This window comes from Meriones unguiculatus, chromosome 6, assembly GCF_030254825.1.
Source record: "Meriones unguiculatus strain TT.TT164.6M chromosome 6, Bangor_MerUng_6.1, whole genome shotgun sequence".
NCBI lineage: Eukaryota > Metazoa > Chordata > Mammalia > Rodentia > Muridae > Meriones > Meriones unguiculatus.
The window spans coordinates 98,651-123,939 of NC_083354.1; the positions used below are offsets into that span (position 1 = coordinate 98,651).

General features: G+C 37.8%; 1 protein-coding gene and 1 pseudogene across 1 annotated transcript; one reads left to right on the top strand and one right to left on the bottom strand.

Annotated features, from left to right (window-relative positions):
- Positions 1 to 8,527: 8,527 nt before the first annotated feature.
- Positions 8,528 to 9,090, bottom strand: LOC132654793 (small ribosomal subunit protein uS4-like; annotated as a pseudogene).
- Positions 9,091 to 15,907: 6,817 nt separating this feature from the next.
- On the top strand, positions 15,908 to 20,944 carry LOC110539839 (tripartite motif-containing protein 43-like). The gene is made up of 6 exons (XM_021626658.2): positions 15,908 to 16,318; positions 16,855 to 16,950; positions 17,508 to 17,735; positions 18,544 to 18,566; positions 19,259 to 19,356; positions 20,463 to 20,944. The coding sequence occupies exons 1-6, from the start codon at positions 15,908 to 15,910 to the stop codon at positions 20,942 to 20,944; spliced, it is 1,338 nt and encodes a 445-aa protein (XP_021482333.2).
- Positions 20,945 to 25,289: the final 4,345 nt, after the last annotated feature.

Below are 25,289 nucleotides of genomic sequence, written 5' to 3' on the forward strand. Positions count from 1 at the left end.
AGTGCGTTGTTATCTGAGGCCCACACTGGGACTGTTACATCTAAGATAGCTGTCCACATTCCCTGAACTTATTGTCAGTGCATGGATTTTACGGATAATCTGGAGACACTATGTTCTGTCATAACCTTAAAAGAGCAAGATTTTGACACTGTGTCTGTGGATTCCCCATTGAATATCTCCTCATTTTTTTTCTTTTGTAGCTTGCTTCTCTAAAATCCCAAATTCAGTTATTCCTGTTACAAAACATTCATTCTTTTTTGCCTCTACTTTAAAATTATGTATAGTTTTAAATAAATTCATAGTTAATGTCTTCTCTTTACAAAATGTATTTTTGTCTGTTCTTTGGAAGGTGAAACATTGATGTATGGACTTCTTTGTAGGTGAATGATGGCCTGAAACTCACAGTAATCCTCAGGTCTCAAAACCCCAAATTCCGGAATTATAGGCATGAGGTGTCATTCATGGGTGCGGTCACAGTTTGAAAGTATTCTTAGTAAAAGCATTCCTGTGCTTTGTGGACAGGCTCAAGGAAAGTCCCACATGTAGACATCTGTGGGTTGTAAAACAATGTACAATCCCTATGCATGTTCTTCTCCAATATTGCCCTCACTGTCTGATTTCATCAAGAATTCTCTTCTGCTCATTTGCTTGGTTGGTTTTATCTTAAGACATGAAAATAAATTTGAAAGATCAATAAGTTTGATGATGACTAACATTTATATGATCTCCATACAAAAACATTGTAAGCCATTTCTTCATGAATCTAAACTATCCTTGTTGTTTTTGCAGGACTTGGAAGATGTGTTCAGAAGGTGAGTAGACTCATCAGTGCAAGCCAGGATCCTTGAACTAGGCTATAAAATTGATCAAGCTGCCTTAGGAAACTAAAAATATCCTTTAGATATGAATAATACTCAATTGCTTGTGTATGATGTTTGAGATAGGTTTCATGTACATGACATCTGTTCTTTACCAGAAAGTGTCTTTACTTACTACATAATAGTAAAGCAGTAATGCAAGAGGACTTGGTGATAAAATATCGACTTTTGAAATCATAAATCTTGAGGCCCATCAGCAGCATTTTCTGGTAGTAGAAGAAATAGCAGGACACATGGACAAACATATTGGTAGCAGGAAGGGCTCCAAAGAGTATCTAGGAGGAAACTAAACTATCTCCTGGTCTTGGGGTCACTATGATATCAGAAAATGCTTGTGTTAAAGATTTTCAGTCAACTCTTTACTTGTACTAATTTGTTTTGCTTGTTTTGTGTTGGAGCATGAATGCACGTGTGCCATTGTCCACGTGTGGAGGTCAGAGGACAATTTTCAGGAGTCAGTCCTTTCCTTCCACCATGGGTTCCAGGGATTGAAATCAAGTTGTCAGGCTTGTGTGGGAAGGGATTTAACTCCTGGGTCACTGTCTGAACTTGGAGTGGGCATTTCTCCTCATCACTGTGATGGTGTCTTTAGCACCAGGCACATCAAGTCTTCTTGTCCTTGCAGGAGTGAGTCAGTGCATCTCTGCATGTCCCAGCCTATGAAACCAGAGCTCAGTGCCTTGCCCATCACTGGACTGATAGAGAGGTGCAAATGCTTCCAAGGTGAGTGTCAGCACTGCTGAAAAGACCAGAGGTGCACTTCAACATTGAGATAAGCTTACCACAACCTGTTTTTTTTTTTTAATCTCCACTGAAATATGTGTCAATGTAAGTCTCATTTCTAATCATGTTTATTCACATGGTCATTTAAAAATATACATGAACATGAATATATTGTTGTATGTGATCCAGGATGAAAATATATTATCAGTTTTTTTCTTGTGACATAAGGAATGATAAATTAATTCAATATAATCTAATTCATGTTAAATAAACCCAATGATGAACATATTTGACTGTCTTTCCTTAAACATTTTGCTGTAGAATTTATAAAGTACCTTCACTTCTTAGATTAAAAATATACAAATTATAGTGTTATACACTTGTAATCCCAACAATACAATGTCAAGACATGAGGATTACCCATGAGTTTGAGGCTAGCCTGGTTGATATGCTGAGTTCCAGGCCAGTCAAAAATATATACCAAGACTGTATAAAAAAGAACTAAATCAATAAATATAAAATAACTATATACACAAGGGTATATATCATGAGCAATAAAAATAAAACCAATTTGTAGGACATGAGACAGTGTCTAAATTTCCCTGTTACATCTAAATGTGAATTATACCCTCACAGGGAAAGAGTATCAGAGAAGCCAATTGGATAAAGGCAGACAGTTACAACCAGCAAAACACTTTTAATGCATATTTAGCTTCTCCTTGAGTATAAACATGAGTGCTTACATGCAAATAAAGATATGATTATCATCGCCTCTCTCTTAGAAATGAGTTTTGATGTAGGCCCATGAGGACAGCCTTCACTCTAGACCTTGAAGGAATGCACTCATCTTCCTTTTGTCAGGTGTAATTAAAAGTCACCTGACAGAAGTAGGATGAAGCTCCCTTCTCTTTTTTTCATCAGGATTCCATTCTGTTTCTTGTGGAATTTATTGACTTTAAAGTGTTTGAGCCACCTTTAACCTTCTAGGCTTAGATGTCTGTCTTATAATTCAGGCAATCTCCAGGTACCTCTCTGACCTGAGAAATTAAAATGCTCATTTTAATTAAAATGTTGCCTCTTTCCACAGTGTATATTTCATTTGGAAAAGCAATCTTAGCCCCTGACAGTATGACCCCATTTGATTTTGTGAGAAGATTCAACTTTAGATTTCACCATCAGGAGACATCTGTGAAATCATCTCAACACTATTTTGCTGCCAGGGGATCACAAAGCTTCAGCTCTGGGAAATATTACTGGGAGCTGAATTTAACCAAGTCTTTGGAATGGGCTCTAGGAGTCTTTCAGGATGACAGTCAACAGAATGAACCTGAGGGTGTATTTCTTCTTGTTTGTGTGAAGCAGGGTAACTAGTACAGTCTGCTCACCACCTGCCCAGAATTTCAACACCATATAGAGATGACAATGGGCTGGGTTGGTGTGCTCCTTGATTGTGAGGGTGGATGTGTAAGTTTCCTGGATGTAGCCAAGAGTTCCCTCATATACAGTTACCCTCCTGGCACCTTTAGTTACCCTGTCAGGCCTTTCTTTTCCTTTGGCTGCAAATTTTGATAGGAAGTTGTAATCCACTACTTTAGTGCTGTTTAAGTATTTCCTTCTGTATGGTAATCTCTCTCTCTTTTGTAATTATACAATAAAATACTATTAAATATGGCTGACTATGTTTCCTTTTCATTTGTGGTCCTCACCTTTCTAAGTAGATTTTTCTTGTTTCTTTGTTTGTTTATCAGTCTTTACATACATTTCATAATTATCAATTAGCAGTAATATTCAAGTTCAGAATTAAAGCCATTTTCAAGAATGCTCAGGACCCTCAGTGGGATTTAGCATTATAAAAATATTATTTAGATGTGGGATTCTATTTTAATGGTTTTAAGCACAGATGTGTATTTGCTGGCTAATTTTGTTTTAACTTGACACACGATATTTTGGGTTTTGAGACAGGGTGTTTTTTAATGTAGTGTTAGCTGTCCTGGAACTAACTATGGAGTCTAGTCTTGCATCAGACAAACAGGAATCTGTCTCTGCCTTTGAAATGTTGGGAATAAACATGTGCAAATCCAACACCAGGACATTGTTTGTACAGACATTGTTTGTACAGATCTTCAGACATATATGGAAATATAAAAAAAAATAAAGAAAGCTTAAATAATCCAGGTATTATAATGGAATTCCTGGAGATACCACTATCCCTGTTTTCAAATTGTATTTCAGAGTAGTAGAATAGAAAACACTTTGGCATTATCATATAATTTGACACACTTATCAACAGCCAAAGTGAATCTTCACATATGAATTCATATACTTATGAACATGTAATATTTTTAAGTGTAAAAGGCCAAAAATTACATACAAAATAGAGGAGAGCATCTTAATAAAAATTGCCAGTTAAATTGGATGGCTGTATGTAAAAGGCAAAAATATAACCATATTTATTATCCTGTACAGAACCCAATAGAAATGAATCAAAGATACATTTAATATGATAGAAGAGGTGAACCATAGCCTTGATCTCATTGGAATAGGAAAGGATTGCATGAAAACAAAAAGGTTCTGTTTGTCAAAGGAAACCTTTATTAGGACATAGCAAACTGTAGAATTAATAACTAAAGTACAAGAATAGGAAAAGAATTGGACATTAAGAAAACAATTGATGCAGTTAAAAATATTGGTATTAACAGAGGAAACTCATCAGCCTCCACTTCAGGAGCACTGCACCCCATACCTGCCTTCTCTAATCCTCAGCTCACCAAGAAGAGGCTCAGGGTGCTCTGCCCAGGGTTTATCACAGCCCAACATTTTGGTTAAAAGAACCAAATCATTTACTCTTTTGCCCTAGAATTCTGGAAAGTAGATTCTAAATGGCTTCCACTACTCTGCTCAACTAAGGTTAAGGTTTAATTGCCTGGGGTTTGGGACAAGGATAAGAGGGAAAGAACCATATTTTTCAGTTACCTCAGAGCAGATTTTTCAGACCTGACTTTGAAAATACCAGATTTATTTGTTTTTAGGAGCTAAGTAGTATTCCATTGTGTAAATGTACCACAATTTCTGTATCCATTCATTGGTTGTGGGACATCTAGGTTGTTTCCAGTTGCTGGATCTTATGAATAAATCTGCTATGAACATAGTTGAGCAAATATCCTTGTTGTATGGTAGAGCATCTCTTGGGTTATATGCTCAGGAGTGGTACAGCTGGGCCTTGAGATAGAATTATTCAATATTTTCTGAGAAAGTGCCAAGTTGAGTTCCAGAGAAGCTGCACAAGTTTGCACTCCCACCAGCCATGGAGGAATGTTCTCCTTTTCTACATGCTTGCCACCATGAGTTGTCACTGGAGTTTTTGATCTTAGCCATTCTGACTGGTGTGAGATGGAATCTTAGAGTAGTTTTGATTTGCTTTCCTGTGAGGGCTAAGGACAGTAAGCATTTCTTTCAGTGCTTCTAAGCCATTTGATATTCCTCTGTTTTGAAATCATGGGATTTGCAGGCAAATGAATGAAACTAGAAAAGATCATCCTAATTGAGGTAATGCATACCGAGAAAGACCCACACGGTATGTACTCACTTGTAAGTGGATATTAGACCTATAGTAGAGAATTACCATACTGTAATCCACAAACCCAAAGAAGCTAAGAAACAAGGAGGGACAAGGGAGGGTGTCAGAATGTCACTCAGAGGAGAACTAGAAGAGATAGCAGAGGTGGAGGGGGACATGAAGACTGAAGTGATCACTTTCTAGACAGGCAGGACTAGTGGAAAGTGGGGAACAATAATCCACCAACAAAACCTGGGATCCAAAAATTACCCTGTCTACAGGAAGTGCAGGGCTAAAGAGGGAACAGAGGTTAAGGGAAAGTCCAATCAGTAATTGGCCCAACATGAGACCTACCCAAGGATAGAGAGCCAGCCCTGACACTAATAGTGATGCTCTGCTCTGCTTAAAAAGCCTAAGTCGACTGTCCTCTGGGAGGCTCCAGTCAGCAGCAGATCCAGACAAAAGCTGGGACTTGCAGCCAAGCATGGGGCAGAGCTCTGAGGTTCCTGTGGAAGAGTTGGAGGAAAGATGGAAGGACCTGAAAGGGACAGGAACCTCACAAATAGACCAACAGAGACAACTAACCCAGACCCAGGGGGGCTTTCAGAGACTGCGACATCAACAAAGGAGCATGCATCAACTTTGGCACCTAGGCCCCCACCACACATGTAGCAAATGGAATACTTGGTCTTCATATGGGGTGACTGCAAGTGGAGTGGGGGCTGTTTCTAAGATGGACTCCACTGTCTGATTTTGGATCATTTCCTCCTGGCATGCCTGTCTTGCCTAGCCTGGGGAATGAGGATATGCCCAGTCCTAATGTGACTTAATGTGCTGGGGAGTGTTGGAATGGAGTAGGATGTGTGGAGCTATAAAATGGCTGCTGGATTCTAAGCTGCTTGTAATCCATGAAGCACAGTCTGCTTAGCAGGACATGGCGAATTTTCACCCCTGGAACACAGGTGTTGTTTCTTCTTTAGATGTGTGCTCAACCATTTAGATTTGTCAGGTATCCACATGAGAACTTTTCTCCTGCTTACCTGAGAGTTATTCTCCTGCATTTAGAATTTCCTGCAGAATATCCTGCTCTGTGTTTTTCACTGAAACTAGTTCCTCCCCCTGAACTGCCCATTCTTACTCTTTATAAGCTGTAACCTAAAGAACAATTAACCCGAGACTTGATCAGAATTCTGGCTTGTCTCCATTCTTCGCATCTCTTGTCCCTTCCCATTCTCATCCCCTGCCTTAGGGTCTTGTTAGACTGACCTGCGGGCCGGGTCAGTAGGGGAGGAAGCTCCTCTTTTCTGGGGGAAAAGGAAGACAGGAGGGGGGCAGGAGCAGAAGTTGAGGGTAGAGTGAGAAGGGAGACTGCACTCTTAAGAGTTGTAAAGTAAAAATCTCAAATAATAAAAAAGGAAGAAAGAGAATGCCATATTTCTGAGTTAAAACACCTTCATTTCAAACCTCTGAAGCTTTCATATTTTTCACTGGAGTAAGTCACCTCTTTCTTTGGTTGTCTCTCCAAGAAAATGCAACCTTACTTCACTCTTTCCCTAGTAAGTGCTTTGCTTTAATATTTGATTTTAGCTAACTAGTAATGCAGATCTCAGTGTTTCACTTCTTGTAAAAGTATGTTTTATCTGCCTGGTTCAGTTAATTGTCTGAGAGGCATACTTCCTCTTCTGCTAGCCTAGGATTATTGCTGGAAGCTTCTAATCTCCATACACTCTAACCTAGGCCTGGGATTTCTTCAGCCTCTGAGACTTACTGCTTTATATGATCGCCCATTCTTGTTCTTACTGAGCTTTGGTCTGGCTGGTTTAACTCTGCTGTTTTAACTCAAACTCCTCTCCCAGCTAACTTATTCAATCTGGCTTTTCTTTAGGCCTCTGAATTGCTTAGCTTAGCCTCCAACTAACTCCAGAAATCTGCTCTAATTTCCTGGCTCCATCTCACTCTCTGGCTCCTGCAGGTTTTACCTGACTTCTCTCTCCACAGTCTCTCTATTACTGTCCCAGTAAAACTGGCTCCTATCAATTTGTATTGCCACCTAAGATGACCCTCTTTCCTATTTCTTCTCATGAGAATGGGCGTATCCTATTCTGTCAAATCTTCAGTGATTTGTCATCTTTTCTGCCACTCAAGTGGACATAAATTCCAAGCATGGGTGCTTCTTTCTGCAACCTAATTTTATCTTCATTGTTTGGGATTAAAGGAATGTATCCCCACACCTGGATCTAAGATTTTCTTTTCCTGAAACTGGTTCTGTACCTGGCTGGCCTTGATCTCTGATCTGCTTGACTCTGTCTCCTGAATTAAAAGTGTGTGTGTATTCCAGCTGGGTCACAGAGATTTAGAAGATCTTTGGATCTCATCTCTTACCAGAACAGCCATGTTCTAAAGTAACATTCCTCTACAACCTCTTGACACTTGAAGACCATATTAGTTACTTTCCTTTTTCCTGATTAATTTTACATGAACAGGAACTTATTGGGGCTCACAATTCAAGGATATTGTCCATCAAGGTGGGAAAAAAATGGTGGCAGGATCCCAAGGCAGCTGTTTTAATGGCATCCCCAAAGCATTAGGAAGCAGGAACTCTAGGAAAGCTTCCTGCTCAGCTCCACTTTCCCCTATTCTTCATTTTGAGACTCTAATCCATAGAAGGGATAAATAAATCTTATTACCAATTAGGGTGGCTCTTTCCAACTAAAGTGAATGGATTGGCACTAATTCTTCACAGACTTGTCCAGAAGTTTCTATGTCTATCTAAATTCCATCATGATGAACAGTAGGGAAACCCTCCTGTGTTATGGGAGGAAACCTTGAGTCATAAGGGAAGCTCCCATGATTGTACAAGACTTGGCTATCCAACCAACAGGTGCCCATCTCTTTAAATATCTACACTAAAACTCATTTTGATTTGATTGAGGCAAATTTTGTCCAGACAACTTAAACTTTCAGTGTTTGACAAATTTGCATTTAATTGGCTATAGCTGGTGGTCCTGTGTCCCTAAAATACCAATACTCATACTCATTGTCACTGCTAAGAAAAGTGTTTGTGAGTACAATATGATGGTCACACTTTCCTCTTTTGTTTTTCTTTTTGTTTTTTTTTTTTTTGTACATTAGACCCTCCAATCTAAAATAATTTGTAAGAAAATTAAAATAACAAAAATTGAACACAGAATTGAAAAATTTATCACATTTTTACAAGCTCGTACACTTGCAAGAGATTGCCTAAAGGAAAACACTTCTCACAGAGCAACCCCAAGTGCATATTAGAGGAAGAATTTTTCCAAGTATCAATTCTGTTTTATTAGTCAACTGGAAACCTACATTCAGTCCTCAAGTCCAGGAAGGTATTGATTTAATCATCTTCCTCATCATCACCAGCTCCAGCACCACCCTGGTCTTTCTTGGCATTCTTCCTCTTCACTTAGCCTGGATGAGAAAGGAGGAGATGTCCATGTGCTTCTGGGAGTCCAGATGGACAATGAAGCACAGAATATTCACCACCTTATTGCAGATCCTGATATGCTTGCGGAGCAGTACACAGGCATGGTGAATGGATTTGGCCAGGTTCAAATTAAAGACCTCATTCTGCAGCTGCCTGTCCAAGAAATCCTCAGCCTTCAGGCATAGGGTATAATCCAGCTTCATCTTTCGCTCATTCAACACTTCAATTTGAACAAGTTGCCCAGTAGAACATTGCCTTCAAAAAGATACTCTGGGGGTCCTTTTTGTCCAGTGTCAACAATTCCCAGGCAGCCTTGCGAATCTTGCCCAATGTAAACTTGACACACTACACCTCGTGTTTTTTGTGGAGCTCTACTCTGATCAACATCAGTTCTTGTTTGAGAATGATTTCTCAAAGGGTCTTTGTGGGGTCACATAGTTTTTGTGACAAACCCAAATTATGGTAACCAGCATGCTGACTTCTCTAGGCTTGCTGATTCTATGAACTGATGCCTGTGAGAAAGAGAGGTGCAGGGAGATTTTAAAGATGAGGAACACACACATGTGTGCATGCACACACAAACTCTATCCTAGTTGGCAACCTCAGCATAAAACAAGAAATCAATTTAACAGGAACCAAGAATATGCAGTTACAGTTAGCTCGGGTGTTTCTACCCTGAGTTTTCAGAACAGTGTTGGGTGCTTCCCCTCAAGACTTTTCTCAGCAGGGAGTAGAAAGCCAGGGTAGGATAATGCTTCTGTAAATGCTTATTCACCAGCATTGACCACCACCAACATGCATGCCATAGTAAGTGAGACCACCTGGACTTGGAACTAGCTATTATGCTTATTTCTCTACCAGAGAAAAGAACGGTAAAGACAGAGTAAAGAACAGCACAGGGTGACAAAAGTCATTACATCCTAGAAGTCCCAGTTGTCTTGTCAAGCAATGCACAGATCATCCAGGTGGATAAAACTCTCCTGGATAACAACTACTGGAAAAGAAGAACACTGATGTACCTCAAAATGATTCTCGCATTTTTTCTTGTAAATCTCCCATACACCAAACTGGCCAAATTTCCAGTCTCTTGTGTCTGTTCAAATTGTTAAAGTGTAACCTGGGCCTAGGATCTGAAAGAGAGTCAAGAGTGACAAAATATTTGAATATATACCCATGGGATCTATATGAGCTACTACCTCTCATCAGACAAGACTCTCTTTACAACAAATGGAGACCTTCACTGCAAATCACATCTGGTTACAAGGGAAAAAGTACAGATCATGGTGATTCCCGACCCCAACAGATATCTATATTCCATAGATACAGCCTCTGTGGCTACACAAATAGTGTGGATGGTGGGGCAAAGAGATTCTGAGAGGCAAAATACAGGGAAGTGTGATGTGAAACAGTCTGTCTTAAAATGGTTGCATAAACAAGAACAAAATAATGAATGTGTTGATGTAGAAGGGAGAATTTTGGAAGGGACTCACTACTAGACCAAGAAATTAGCCTCTCTCAGGGATGAGCTTTCTAAGTGATCACCCAATACAAAGTGTTCAGCCCTTGGGATGGTTATTCTTGCTTGTCAACTTGATTACATCTGCAATTAACTAAAATGCAAGAGCCTGGGAAATTTAGCCTCAGATATATATATATATATATATATATATATATATATATATATATATATATATTGAATGATTGGAAGCAGGGAGACCCACCTAAATCCAGATAATTTACAGTCTGAGGATCCACCCTAAAACTTTGCCACACCTTTGTTTAAATCAACCTCCCCCACCACCTGAAGATTCTCTAAGGCACAAGCTAAATGGTTTCTAGTAACCTATTCAACTAAGGTTGAGACATTTGTTCCAGGATTTGGCTATCATTCTAAGTGAACATCTTTCTCTTCATTAGTACACACTTGTTGGAATCTTAGTAGAGGATTTAAGGGATGAGTTACATGTAATTTTAACCTCTTTCTCATCATTAGTACACACTTGTTGGAATCTGTCTCAACATACTCATATGGTTCCTTGAGTTCTCTAAATACTAAGCATATCTCAATGTGAAAAACTGGCAAGTAACATAAAATAGTCCTAAACACTCTTTTCCTGCTAGTTGTCTTTTGATCTCATAATTTTTGAAACAACATTAATTTAGCATTGATTTGATTAACTATAAAAGTAAACAAAACAGTAGATTGCAAGTGTAGTAAAAACAAACAAAAAGCCTAGTAATGCTTATTTACAAGTACATTGAAGAGACACTCAATGAATATCACAGCTGGACAGACTGCAAAAACCAACAGATCATGGTTGGGGCTCCCAGCCCCAACAGATAAACCTATATCCTAACCCCTGCATGATTGGCTTCATAAACATTGTGGAAGAGGGTGAGAAAGCTAGGAAGAGCCAGAATACCAGGAAGTCTGCTGTGAAAGTGTCACTTCTAGAAATGGCTGCATAAACAAGACTAGAACAATGGACATATTGATGTGGTAGTGGAAATTTTTGAAAAAGTCCCACCCCTAGACGAAGAATTAGCCTCTATGAGGGATGAGCTCCCTAACTGATAACCTAGCACAAAGTGGTCAGCCCTTGTGATGGCTACTCTTGCTTGTCAACTTGATTGCATGTGGAGTTAACTAAAACCCACAAGGCTGGAATCTACCTTTCTCTTTCTTTCTTTCTTTCTTTCTTTCTTTCTTTCTTTCTTTCTTTCTTTCTTTCTTTCTTTTTCTCTCTCTCTTTCTCTCTCTCTCTTTCTTTCTCTCTTTCTTTCTTTCTCCCTCTCTCTTTCTTTTCTTTTTTTTTCAGACATGGTGTTTCTATCTGGTCTTTTTTGGCTTGGACTCACTTTGGACACCAGGCTGGCCTTGAACTCAGAGATCCACCTGTCTCTGCCTCCCTGAGTGCTAGGATTATAAGCATGTTCCACCACACCAGCCCAGCTGGAATTTTTCTTTAGAGAGATTTTTCTTGATTGAATTATTTCAAGTAGTAAGACCCACCCAACCCAGATCTTTGGAGGTGTGAGGATCCACCTAAGACCCTAGCCAAACCTTCTGTGGCTGATGATTTAAAGGATCTGTAAGAAGGGAAGAGAAGGGGAAAGTGATGCAATTTTATTTCAGCTAAAAATACTAAAAATACAAACTCAGCACCCATGGGCAAAATTTAATGACTGAGATGTGGAAGGTTCTTAACTATTGCATATCTACAGCACTATCACAGAATTCTCTGTCTGGTCAACATGAACTCTAAACAGCTGGGGACCTAGAAAACCTTGAATTCCAATGTTACTCTACAGAGTCAATAGTAAATAGAATGAGATTTATGGCTTTCTTTCTTTCTTTCTTTCTCTCCATTTTTGAAAATAAAGTTGAGTGAGTAGAGAATGAAGATGTTTGGAGAAAGTAGTCTTTGGTATTTGCTAGAATCAGAAGTTAATGACATCATCATCTGTTGCATGAACAAAAGCAAAATGTAAGCACATGAAATATTTAGGTACAGCAAAATATTGTAAAATTACTTTCTTAAAAAAGCAAAGTTCTTACTCTATATTTTAGGCTGCCTGGAATGAAAAAAAAAAATCTTTCTGCTTCAGTAGTACAGTTCCTATGACTCTGGGATTAAAGGTGTGAGCTTCCACCCAGCTAAACAATGACTCAGGAAACCTTATGGAGATTTGCTTGTGGAGATTGGAAAGAGGGTTGATTTAATCCACTGGAGCTTACCTATTGGAAGCATTAGTAAAACCAACCAGGGGAGGAAGTGGGCATGGTCATTACAGCCTCCATAAAAGGAGATTCCAGAGCCTAACCCGGTTCATTCTTCTCCAGACTCCACAGAGTGTGTTTCCAAACATTCTGGCTCCATACCCTGCTAGATCTATCCCCTCCACACATTGAGGATCTGACTCCAGAGTTGAGCTACATTACTGCATCTCTACCAAACACTCCTGAGGCCAGAGAAAATTCTTTCGAAGATTACTGCATCTCTACTAAATATTGCTGAAGCCAGAAAAAATTCACTGGGTGAGTGAATAATTTACCAGAGAAAAATCTTTGATGTTTTCTTATTTTCAATTAATTGTAGAACTGAAGTTTCTGCTGAGAAGAGATATTTTGCTATTTAACATAAAAATGACTCTGTCCACATTTAGTTATCTGATATAATGTGGGTTAAAGTTATTGATAATTTCACATTTATCATTCTCTACACTTTATTTGACCTGATGTATTGTTATACTGAGAGACAGTCACAGGATACTTTTCAATTTTTTGTATCATCTAAGTTCTAAAATATTTTAAGAACATTCGATTTTGTATGTATACTATCACCTATAAATAATGGATATACAATAATATATAACAATTAAATGCTCTTAATTGTTTGAAAATATACCAGAACTTAGAGATATTTAGGAACAGTGTAGAGGTACACAGTATGTTGTTTCTATTTGTTGGCAATTATGAATAAATGTGCTATGAACATATTTGAGCAGTCTCCTTGTGGTATGGTCGAGCATGTTTTGTGTATATGCCCAGGAGTGGAATTGCTGTGTGTTGAGTAAGATCTGTTCTCAGTTTTCTGAGAAACATCCAGATTGATTTCTATAGTCGTAAAAATTTTCATTCCCACCAGCAATGGAAGAGAGCTCCCCTTTCTCCACATTCTCACCATCATGTGCTGATTTTTCTGACAGGTGTTACATGGAATCTCAGAGTTGTTTTGATTTGCATTTTCCTGATGGCTAAAAACATAGAACATTTCTTTAATTGCTTCTCAACCATTAAATATTCCTCTGCTGAGATATCTCTCTGTAGTGCTGTACCCCATTTTTAATTGGGTTATTTTGGTTTTTTGGTGTTTAATTTCTTGTTCTTCATATATTTTGGATATTAGTCACCTGTCAGATGGAAGGTTGGTAAAGATCTTTTCCCACTCTGAAGGCTGCTAATTTGTCCTATTGACAGTGTCCTTTGCCTTGGAGAAGTTTTCCAATTTTCATGAGGCCCCATTTTTGCATTGTTGATCTTTGTCCCTGAGATATTATTCTGTCTGTTCAGGATGTGGTCTCCTGTTCTAATAAGTTCAAGGCTATTTCCCACTCTAACTTCTATTAGATCTTGTGTATCTGGTTTTATATTGAGATCTTAGATCTACCTGGACTTGAGTTTTGTGCAGGGTGATACATATGGATGTATTCTCAGTCTTGTGCATGCAGACATGCAGTTAGATCAGCACAATTTGTTGAAGATGTTTTCTTTTCCCCACTGTATGGTTTTGGCTTCTTCATACAAACTCGGGTGTCTGTAGGTGTGTAGTTTATTTCTGGGTCTTTGATTAGATTCCATTGATCAACTTGTCTGTTTTTATGCCAATACCATATGATTTTTATTACTATTGATGTGTAGCACAGCTTGAAATGAGGGATGGTGATAGATTCACAAGTTCTTTTATTATACAGGATTATTTTAGATATCATTTTTTTTCTATATGAAGTTCAGAATTGTCTTTTCAAGGTCTGTAAATAATTGTGATGGAATTTTGATGTGAATTGAATTGAATCTTAAGATTCAATGCAATTAAGAGCTGCTTGATAATCTACCATGTTGGAGATTTGGTTATTCCTGACAGAGTTTTGTATTGGGTTGGAAGGCTACATGCAATTAAAGACAGCACCAATCACACCATTCCATTTATAATAGTACTTTCAGGTTAAAGTCTGATGCAATCGTCAATTTCTCTGTTTGATTTTAATTATCTCTGTGTACTTCCAAAGCATTATGGAGAGAGGTTTCTAATATAGTATAAATTACCTGTGTGGAAAACATGACCATCAGAGAAGTTAAGAAAGGCAACATCAAAGCCACAATCTTTTTGCTAAACTAATCATTGACAATGAGTGTTAGTCCTACATTTTTAGTTACTCTGGACCAACTCTAAAGCCATTTGACTACATCTGTGTCAAATCTCAGAAACTTAAGTTATTTTCACAAAATTTGCATTAATCAGGCTTGAAGAGATGGCTCAGAGGATAAGACCACTGGCTATTTTTCCAACAGTTCTGAATTCAATTCCCAGCAACCACATGGTGGCTCACAACCGTCTATAATGAGTTCTGATGCCCTCTTCTGGCATTCAGGCATACATGCAAGCAGAATACTGTATAAACAAACAAACAAACAAAGAAATAAGTAAATAAATAAATCTGTAAAAAAGATAAACAACTGGAATTAATCCAAGCAGGATTATTTCTCTCTGTAAAATGTAAAAGAGATGAAAAATGAGCATTTGTTGGTTGGACAGGTAAGTCTCAAATAGTCATGTGAGCATCATTTATGCCTCAGGATTTCCTTCCATAAATTCAATGCAGGAGTTGTGTCTTTGGAAATCAAAGAGGTCACCATGAAGAATTTTCCTAGTATTCAATTGATGTTATTTAGGATTGATATGAAAATGACTGCACAAGTCCACTATTGATTATTGGGTTAGATTTATATCAGGTGGTGAGATCCAGCATAAATTCTACTGAGATCATTGCACAATTCCATGGCTTGGTGTCCCAAACTGAAGAAAAAGAGAAAGAGGAGCAGAGCAGCAAACATTCCTTCCTTCCTGCTTCCTTATATCAGATGCCAAGAGAACAGATGCTTTCAACTCCTGCCACCATTTTTTTTGTGTGTTTGTTTTTTTTTTTCTATAGCAGATTGCCAATACCCTTGAGTTATGAGCCAACATAAAGTATTATTCTTGTTAGTATTTTGTATCAGAATTAAGAGAAGTAACTATTACTGCTTACAATGTATCAAAAGGTGGATCACTGGAAACTTAATGTCAGATATCAAACAAAAGCATTTAATGAAGAAGGTGTGAAGTAGGATGTATTTTATTGGATAGACAAGAAGGAGGTGTTTTATGTCTGCGATGAAAGGCCAGCCTCTGGAGTTGAAGGACTTTGACAACTTTACACTGTATTTTTTTCTATCACATCAAAGATGCCTTTGGCCTTGAACTAAGGTACTAAATTAAGCTGAAGCCTCTAGAAGAAATGTAGATGGGAAGACACAGAAGATCATGAACTCACTCTGTGTTTCTATTAGAAAAACTGTAACAGGAAAGGGCAAACTCACAACCCTATGCTTAGTTTTCTTCTTGGTCATACAAAAAATGAAGGCTGTTTTGCCATAGACAGAATTGAATCTCAACTTGATCAGATTTTGTGCAGGCTCTTGTTTCTCTTGGACCCAATAAGAGTAATTCTGCTTCTTTCCTCAGGAAAATGGAGTCAGGCATCTCAAAGGCCTTCCAGAAAGAGCTCACCTGCCCCATCTGCTTTGGCTGGTTAACAGACCCAGTCACCGTGAGCTGTGGCTATAGCTTCTGTCGGGCCTGCCTCTGCCTTTCCTGGAAAGACCTGCAAGTTCCTGTCCACTGTCCCATGTGTAAGGATCCATCCCACCAGAAGGATTTCAGAACCAACATTGTTCTGAAGAAGCTGGTGTCCATTGCCAGACAGGACAGCCTCATGAAGTACCTGAGCTCTGAGGAGCAAAAGTGTGTGACCCACAAGGAGGCAAAGAGGATCTTTTGTGAGAAGAACAGGGTCCTTCTCTGTCAATTGTGCTCTGAATCCCAGGAGCATAAAGGTCACAGACACTGTCCTATTGAAGCAGCTTCTGAGGGGCAAATGGTAAGTAATGTTTCTGAGAGAACTTGAAAGGTGGAGAAAGGAAGCTTAGAGAACACAGGAAGATCCATGTCAAGATTATAAGGAACCCATTGCATTCTGAACGATAGCATTTTAAAAACAGCTAATGGAGTAAGGGTGACTATAAATGGAAGCATCCCTTGGGAAATCCATTAGTGTACTATAATTTCCAGTTTTGAAATATAGTTTGCTGATGTCAGTGGGAAGTAAAATAGTAAGTGTACATCTTTAAAAGTTGTATGTCACTGGAGAGAAATTACTGAAAGAATTTTGGAATTACCTGGAGAGAACCATTTGGAAATCCCAGTCAGATCCAAATTACTTCAATCAGGCTTACTAATCATGTTACTTGAGCAAAAAGTTATTTTGTATTTTGTACTTCTACAGTCTGAAATCTACAACTCAGTTATCAAAGTCAGAAAGTAAAAACATGGTGATTCTTCAACTTTTCCTAAAGTAATTGTTGATTTCTATTGTCTGTCCATCAGGACTATGACTGTGTTTATTCTTGTTTACAGGAGAAACTTCTAAAGCAAATGGCATCTTTATGGGAGAAGATACAAAAAAATCAAGAGAATTTAGAAGCAGAGAAGAGAATGCCAACTCAGTGGTTGGTGGGTATGGGTCTGATGCTGAAAATCAGCTTGAGGCAACTAACTATCTCTCAAATCTGCTCATTCACAAGTTGGGAATAAGGCATGGGTGTTGATACTAGGAGAACCTTTTCTGCAGGCCTCTAATTCTGAGTGTAATATACATTGTTGCACTCAGACAGCATGGCCTGGCTATGGCAGAAACATTTAATGAGTGATTTGCTGACAGTTCATCACATTGCATTTGATCCTATGACTGCCCCATGATGATTAACTAATACCTGCAAAGGTTCTTCTTTGAGTAAACATGTGTATTAGCAATGAATACCTTTTCTTCATTAACTCAGATCTCCTTAAATTGCTGAAAATGCCTAGAGAAAATGATGGGTTTGTTTGTGCTATTAATAAAGAATAAATGAATAAAAGAAAATAATTCACAGTTATGAAAAGTTGGGACAGAAAATCAGTGTGTGCAGCACACTGACAGGATCCCACTAGTTGACTTTAAACATAGAATGAGTCAGTGGAGAGGATAAAATACTCTATAAATGTGACCTAGCTTATCCCTTTTCCTTTAGGATTATGTGACTCTTCGGAAAGAAATGATCAGGACGGAGTATAGGAAAGTACATCCAGTCCTCTATGAAGAAAAGCAACATATAGAGTGTATGGAAAATGAAGGCCAAGCTCTTTTAAAGAAACTCTGGGAAAGCAAAGCCTTGATGGTCCGAAAAAGGAATCAACTAATACAAATGTATCGGGAGCTGATGACAATGTCCCAGCAGCCATATGTGGTGCTGCTCCAGGTGAGCATGGAGGAGTGCTGAAAGGGCTTTGTTATCTGAGGCCCACACTGGGACTGTTACATCTAAGATAGCTGTCCACAGTCCATGCACTTATTGTCAGCGGATATTAGGGATAATCTGGAGACACTATGTTCTGTCATAACCTTAAAAGAGCAAGCTTTTGACCCTGTGTCAGTGAATTCCCCATTGACTATCTCCTCATTTTTTGCTTATGTAGCTTGCTTATCTGAAATCCCTAATTCAGTTATTACTGTTACCAAACATTCATTCTTTTTTGCCTCTACTTGAAAATTATCCACAGTTTTAAAGAAATTTATACTTATTGTCTTCTCTTTACAAAATGTAATTTAGTGTGTTCTTTGGAAGATGAAGCTTCAATGTATGGACCTTTTTGGTGGTGAATGATGGCCTGAAACTCAAAGTAATCCTGAGGTCTCAAAACACAAAATTCTCGATTATAGACATGAGGTGTCATTCAGGGGTGAGGTCACAGTTTTAAAGTAGTCTTAGTAAAAGCATGCCTGTGAATTGTAGACAGGCTCAAAAAAAGTCCCATTTGTAGACAGCTGTGGGTGTAAAGAAATGTATGTTCACTATGTATGCATGTTCTTCTTAATTATTGCCCTCATCGTCTGATTTCATCAAGAATTCTCTTCTGCTCATTTGCTTGGTTGGTATTATCTTAAGATATGAAAATAAATTTGAATGATCAATATGTGTGATGATGACTAACATTTTTATGAATTTCATATATAAACATTATTTGTCATTTCTTCAGAAATCTAAACTATTCTTGTTGTATTTGCAGGATTTGGAAGACATGTTCAGAAGGTGAGTATAGTCATCAGTGCAAGCCAGGATCCTTAAAGCATGCTATAAAATTGACCAAGCTTCCTTAGCAATCTAAAAATATACTTTAGACAGGAATAATCAATTGCTTGTGTATGATGCTTGAGATTGGTTTCGTGTATATGATATCTGTTCTTCTTTACCAGAAAGTGCCTTTACTTACTACTTAATAGTGAATCAGTGTATGCAAGAGGACTTGGTGATAAAATATCTACTTTTGAAATCATAAACTTTGCGGTCCACCAGCAGCATTTTCTAGTAGTAGAAGAAATAGCAGAACACATTGACAAAAAATTGGTAGCAGGAAGGGCTCCAAAAAGTATCTAGGAGGAAACTACCCTGTCTCCTGATCTTTGGGTCACTATGATATCAGAAAATGCTTTTGTGAAAGTTTTTCTGTCAACTGTTTACTTGTACTAATTTGATTTGTTTTAATTATGTGTGTGCACACATGCATGTATGCCATTGTACACGTGTAGACGTCAGAGAACAACTTTCAGGAGTCAGTCCTTTCTTTCCACCATGGGTTCCAGGGACTTGACTCAAGTTGTTAGGCTTGTGTGGGAAGGGATTTAACTCCTGAGTCACTGTCTGAACTTGGAGTGAGCATTTCTCCTCATCACTGTGATGGTGTCTTTAGCACCAGGCAGACCAAGGTCTTCCTCTCCTTGCAGGAGTGAGTCAGTGCAGCTGTGCATGCCCCAGGTGATGAAACCAGAGCTCAGTGCCTTGCCCATCACTGGACTGATTGAGAGGTGCAAGTGTTTTCAAGGTAAGTGTCAGCACTGCTGAAATGACCAGAGGTGCCCTTCAACAATGAGATAACCTTAACATACATGATTTTCTTTTAATCTCCAGTGAAAGATATGTCAATGTAAGTCTCATTTCTAATCATGTTTATTCACATGGTCATTTAAAAAATCATGGATGAACATGCATACAGTGTTATATGTGTCCCAGGATGAAAATATAGTATCATTTGTTCCTTGAGACATAAGGAAGGATAAATTAATCAAAGACAATCTAACTCATGTTAAATGTACCCAGTGATAGAGATATTCGATTTTCTTTCCTTAAACGTTTTAACAGTTGAATTTATAAAGTACATGAACTTCTTAGATTAAAAATACCCAAATTTTAGTGCTAGACACTTGTAACCCCAACAGTACATACATGTTGAGGCATGAGGATTGCCCATGAGTCTGAGGCTAGACTGATCAATACAGTGAGTTCCAGGCCAGTCAAAACTATATACCAAGACTGTATCAAAAATAAACTAAGTAAATAAACATAAAATAACTATATACACAATGGTTTATATCATGAGCAATAAAAATAAAACAAATTTGAAGGACATGAGACAGTGTCTAAATTTCGCTGTTACATCTAAATGTGAATTATACCCTCACAGGGAAAGAGTATCAGAGAAGCCAATTGGATAAAGGCAGACAGTTACAACCAGCAAACCCCTTTTAATGCATATTTAGCCTTTCCTTGAGAATAAACATGAGTTCTTACATGCAAATTAAGATATGATTATCATTGCCCCTCTCTTACAAATTGGTTTTTATTGGCGACCATGATGACAGGCTTCATCATGGTCCAAACCATGATGAAGACCAAAGGCAATGCATGCATCTTCCTTTTGCCAGGTGTAATTAAAATTCACCTGACAGAAGTAGGATGAAGCTTTCTCCTCTATTTTTCATGAGGATCCCATTCTGTTTCTTTTGGAATTTCTTGACTTTGAAGTGTTTGAGCCACATTTAACCCTCTAGGCTTAGCCTTCTCTTTTATAATTAAGGCAATCTCCAGGTACCTCTCTGACCTGAGAAATTAAAATGCTCATTTTAATTAAAATGTTGCCTCTTTCCACAGTGTACATTTCATTTGGAAATGCAATCTTAGCTCGTGACAAGATGACCCCATTTGATGTTGTAAGAAGAGTCTGCTTTAGACCTGGCCATCAGGAGACAATTTTGGAATCTGCTGGACAGTATTTTGCTACCTGGGGATCACAGAGCTTCACCTCTGGGAAATATTACTGGGAGCTGAATTTAGTAGAGCCATTGGACTGGGCTGTAGGAGTCTGTAAAGATGGCTGCCAACAGACTGAACCTGAGGGTGCATTTCTCCTTGTGTGTGTGAAGGAGGGTAATCAGTACAGTCTCGTCACCACCTGCCCAGTAATTCATCACTATATAGGGAAGCCAGTGGGCCAGGTTGGTGTGCTCCTTGATTGTGAGGGTGGATGTGTGAGTTTCCTGGATGTAGCCAAGAGTTCCCTCATATACAGTTACCCTCCTGGCACCTTCAATTACCGTGTCAGGCCTTTCTTCTCCTTTGGTGGCACAATATAATAGAAAGCTGTAATCCAGGACTTTAGTGCTGTTTAAGTATTTCCTTCTGTATGGTTATCACTTTTCTTTTTGCAGTTATATAATAAAATACTATTAAATATGGCTGACTATGCTTCCTTTTAATTTGTGGTCCTCACCTTTTTTAAGTAGGTTTCTCTTGTTTCATTGTTTGTTTATTAATCTCTGCATACATTTCAGAATTATCAATTAGCAGCGATATTCAAGTTCAGAATTAAAGCCATTTTTAAGAATGCTCAGGACCCGCGGTTGGTTTTAGCATTATAAAAATATTATTTAGATGTGGGATTCTATCTTAATTGTTTCAAGCACAGGTATGTATTTACTGGCTAATTTTGTTTTAACTTGACACATGATATTTTGGGTTTTGAGACAGATTTTTTTTTTTTTAATGTAGTGTTAGCTGTGCTGGAACTAACTCTGTATTCCAGGTGTGCCTCAAAGAAACATAAGTCTGTCTCTGCCTTTGGAATGTTGGGAATAAACATGTGCAAATCCACCACCAGGAAATTGTATAGACATTCTAAGCAGATCTTCAGGTTTATATGGAAATATAAAAAAAATAAAGAATTAAATAATATATGAAATAAATAATGATATAAATATTACTATATTTAATAATATTTATTTTAAATATATTATATTAAAATATAAATATAAATAAATAATAATAAAAGAAAGCTTAAATAATCCTAATATGATAACAACTCCTGGAGTTACCACTATCCTGCCTAAGAAAGACCACAGCTATTACTCAAGTCTATACACCTGAGGTGAGCAGTGGCAATTCCTGAGAAACACTGGCCATACAGTGAGTGTCCCATCCAGGGGGAGTTCAACGAGTTCCTAAGGAGGCATGAAAAGAATGAAATAGAGACAAAGAGACACAAAGAATGAGAGCAAGTCTATAATCTGATCTCGCTCTCGTTTATTTGAAAAATTTCACACAACTTTATAGGGAGAAGGCAGGAAGGGAAAATGTGTCAGCAATATAGTTTACAAAACATAACAGGGTGATTAATGATGATGCAGAGCACCGCAAGAATGTTTGCTAAAAGAGATACTACAAGAATGTCAGCTAAGATATCTCAAAATGTCTAGCCTGACTCACAGATGTCTCATAGGTTCTGGAAAGGTAAATCTCTCACCTATGATCTTGTTGCAGCTGTCTGTAACTTTCCACTAGCTGGCCTTGGCTCCCGGCATCTCCTCCCTTTCTCAAATAATTTAAGAGGCTAGCAAGTAGGTTACAAACATGAGCTCTTTTGAAGACAGTGGGCATTAACCAGAGGGGGGAAGTAGAGACCTGATTCTCCCAGGGTGTCTTGCAGCCTTTTTGGGTGTCTTTTTGGGGAGGAGAGGAAGACCCCATCAACACCTGAGGGCATCCCCAGCAGGTTGTGGTTAGGGGTAATCAAACACCAACCTCTATGCAGTCAGGTTTGCTTCTTGGGGAACTTAGAAGCGGACAATTGGGTCCTTCCCCCGAGGTACCTTGTCCTACACCCCTATGGTGCCCATGTCACATTAGGCAAGCATTTATCTGAGTTTTATGCTGTTCTCATGAGAGCCAAGTGCAATCAAGACCCATGTGATGGATTGTCACCAATCTTCCTTCGGCTTGGCTAAGCCTCTGTCAGCCAAATCAAGTCTGTGATAATGAACTTGTATGGGTTTAGATGCCAGGGAGTCAATTTGTTCTTTTACAAAGCTAGTAAGCCTTTTGATGGCCCATGGACCGAAAGATATGAGAAGAAGGAAGCCCACCATGGGTCCCCAGATTGAAGGGAGGAAAGTAGTAAGCCAGGGAGAAGTTGAAAACCAATTATGAAACCAACTTTCCTCTTGTTCTCTCTGTCTTTTTCTCCTCTCTAAACCCTCTCTAACTTTAGCCATGCTGTCTTTTACAACCCCAGAATTGTCCATGTAAAAACAACATTCTTCCTTGAGGGCAGCACATAGTAGTCATCTTGACTGGTGGGGTCTTCTTTGACATCATTATCATTGTCAGGAGAAAACTCCTCATCCACTTGTCATACCAGGTGTTCCAGTAGCCATTAAGCTGCATCATTTCCTGCAGAAAAAACACAGATATCTCCTCGTCCCCATATGAATATAGGGTTGGGTCCATGGGTCCTCCATTTTACTTTAGCAAAATTTTTTTGATTTTTGTATGCCAAAATCAATCTGCTGTAGATTTACCATGCTTATCCAAATTTTAAAAATTCAGATCTATTTTTTTTTTAATTAAGGTGTCCAGGGGAGTGGATCTTCCTCTGTTGTTTTTTTGCAAGTAAATCTTAATTGTTTAGTAGGCATGTTCTAGCATGCCTTGTCCTTCAGGATAGTAAGATATTCCAGTTATGTGAGAAACTTGAAACTGTTGACAAAATCTTTTAAAAGGTTTATTATTATATCTTGCTTCATTGTCAGTTTTTAAATTGCTTAGGAACTCTTAGAACATTGAAAGCCTGTAGACAATGAGTAATAACATTTTTTGCAGCTTCTCCTGGTTGAGGAGTGGCAAAAATAAATCCAGAATAGGTATCTATGCAAACATACACATATTTTAATTTTAAATTTAGGAATATCAGTAATACCCATTTGCCAAATCTGATTTGGAACCAGTCCTTTTAGGATTGACTCCCAAATGAGAAACAGCTGAAACTGAGGAGAAGTGCTGCAAGCCTTGATTATAGTACGGGCCTGTTTTTTAGTCAACCCATATTTAAGTCTCAAATTTTGACTATTAAGATGATGCATGTTATGGGCATCCTGGGCTCTTTTTAACTGTGAACAATAAACTTTGGTGGCTTTATCTGCCAATAATTTTTTATTTCAGACAGGGGTCCTGGCATATTAGAATGAGCCTTTAAATGTCCTATGAAAAGGGAACGTTTCTTTCTTGTGTCAAGTTTTGAATTTGTCAAAATAAAATTCCAGGAGGAGAAAATATCTGAATTTGACCTGCAGTCTCTAACCTAGGCAAAGACTAAGCTACATATGCACTATCTGCAAAAATGTTTAAAGACTGCTTATTAAAAATTTGAAACACAGCCAATACTGCAGATAATCTGCTATTTGCGCAGATGTGCTAGACACTTGAAAAGACATTGTTTTTCTTTTCATAAGTACAGGCAGCAACACCAGATAATGAATCATTAGTAAATACAGTTGAAGTATCAACAATTGGAATAACTTTTGTTTAAAATGGAAAAACTATAGGTTGCATCTATAAAAACTGAATTAATTTATTTTCTTGTGGCTCAACAGGTTGGACTCTGTCATAATAAGCTTACATATGTTAAAATGCCATATATTTCAGATCTTTGACAAGTCTGAGAGCCAGCATATTTGATCTACTCTTTTTTCTACTTTTATCATCTGCTCTAGACTCCATCTTATAAAATAGGATGTTATAATCTTTAATTTTGGCATATATTTTAAAGGTATGTTTTAGAACCAATTATTAGGTAGATCTATATAGGCAAACTTTATGGTGACCCATATTAATATTAACCTTAAAAAAACAGCCTAAACAAAGAGATTAGGTAAAATTTAATCTTGTACTCAACTATAATCTTTAGCATAACTTTAAATCTGTTCTTTTAAAATAAAATCAAAGTAAAACTTTTATTTAAATATAATTTATAAAGGGTCTAGCAAATGTTATTAATCCTATCATATTGTACTAAAACTTAACAGCAAAAAAAAATTAAAGGACAAAAGTTTACTTAGCCTGCAGCCTTTAGCAAAAATAGACTGTTCTGGCCATACCAAATCTATAGGCCAGAAAGAAACAGCACTAAATCATTTATTTAGGTACTGGCAGCCAGGCATATATTTTATATAATGTTTAACAATGATCTGAATATAACCCTGCATAACATTGGGCTAACATGGAACTGTAGTCCTTTTGGTCCTGTAAAAGTACCTAAGCAAACATTTTGCATTGAGAATCTCCAGCCTTTTTAAATGAAGAAAATCATATTTTATAGTTTTTTTTTTACCTGATATACTGTAATAACTGCAGGTTTTGTTTAATTGGCTTAAACAGCATGACTTGATTTTATTTTGTAAAGTTAATAAAATAAATGCCAAGGTCTTTTGACCTCTCCCAAAGGGTTGAGAAACTGTATTTAAGTTTTTTGTTAGACTGTCCAAGGATTATTATTTTAAAATACCTGATAAATCTTAAAATGTTTTATATAGTTTAACTCTGACGGTCCAGGGCCAAACTCAGAGGTGTTGATTTAAACTGTCTCATGTCCAAAAATATTAATATCGTCAGTCAAATTTTAAACTATCATCATATTAAGTTCACATA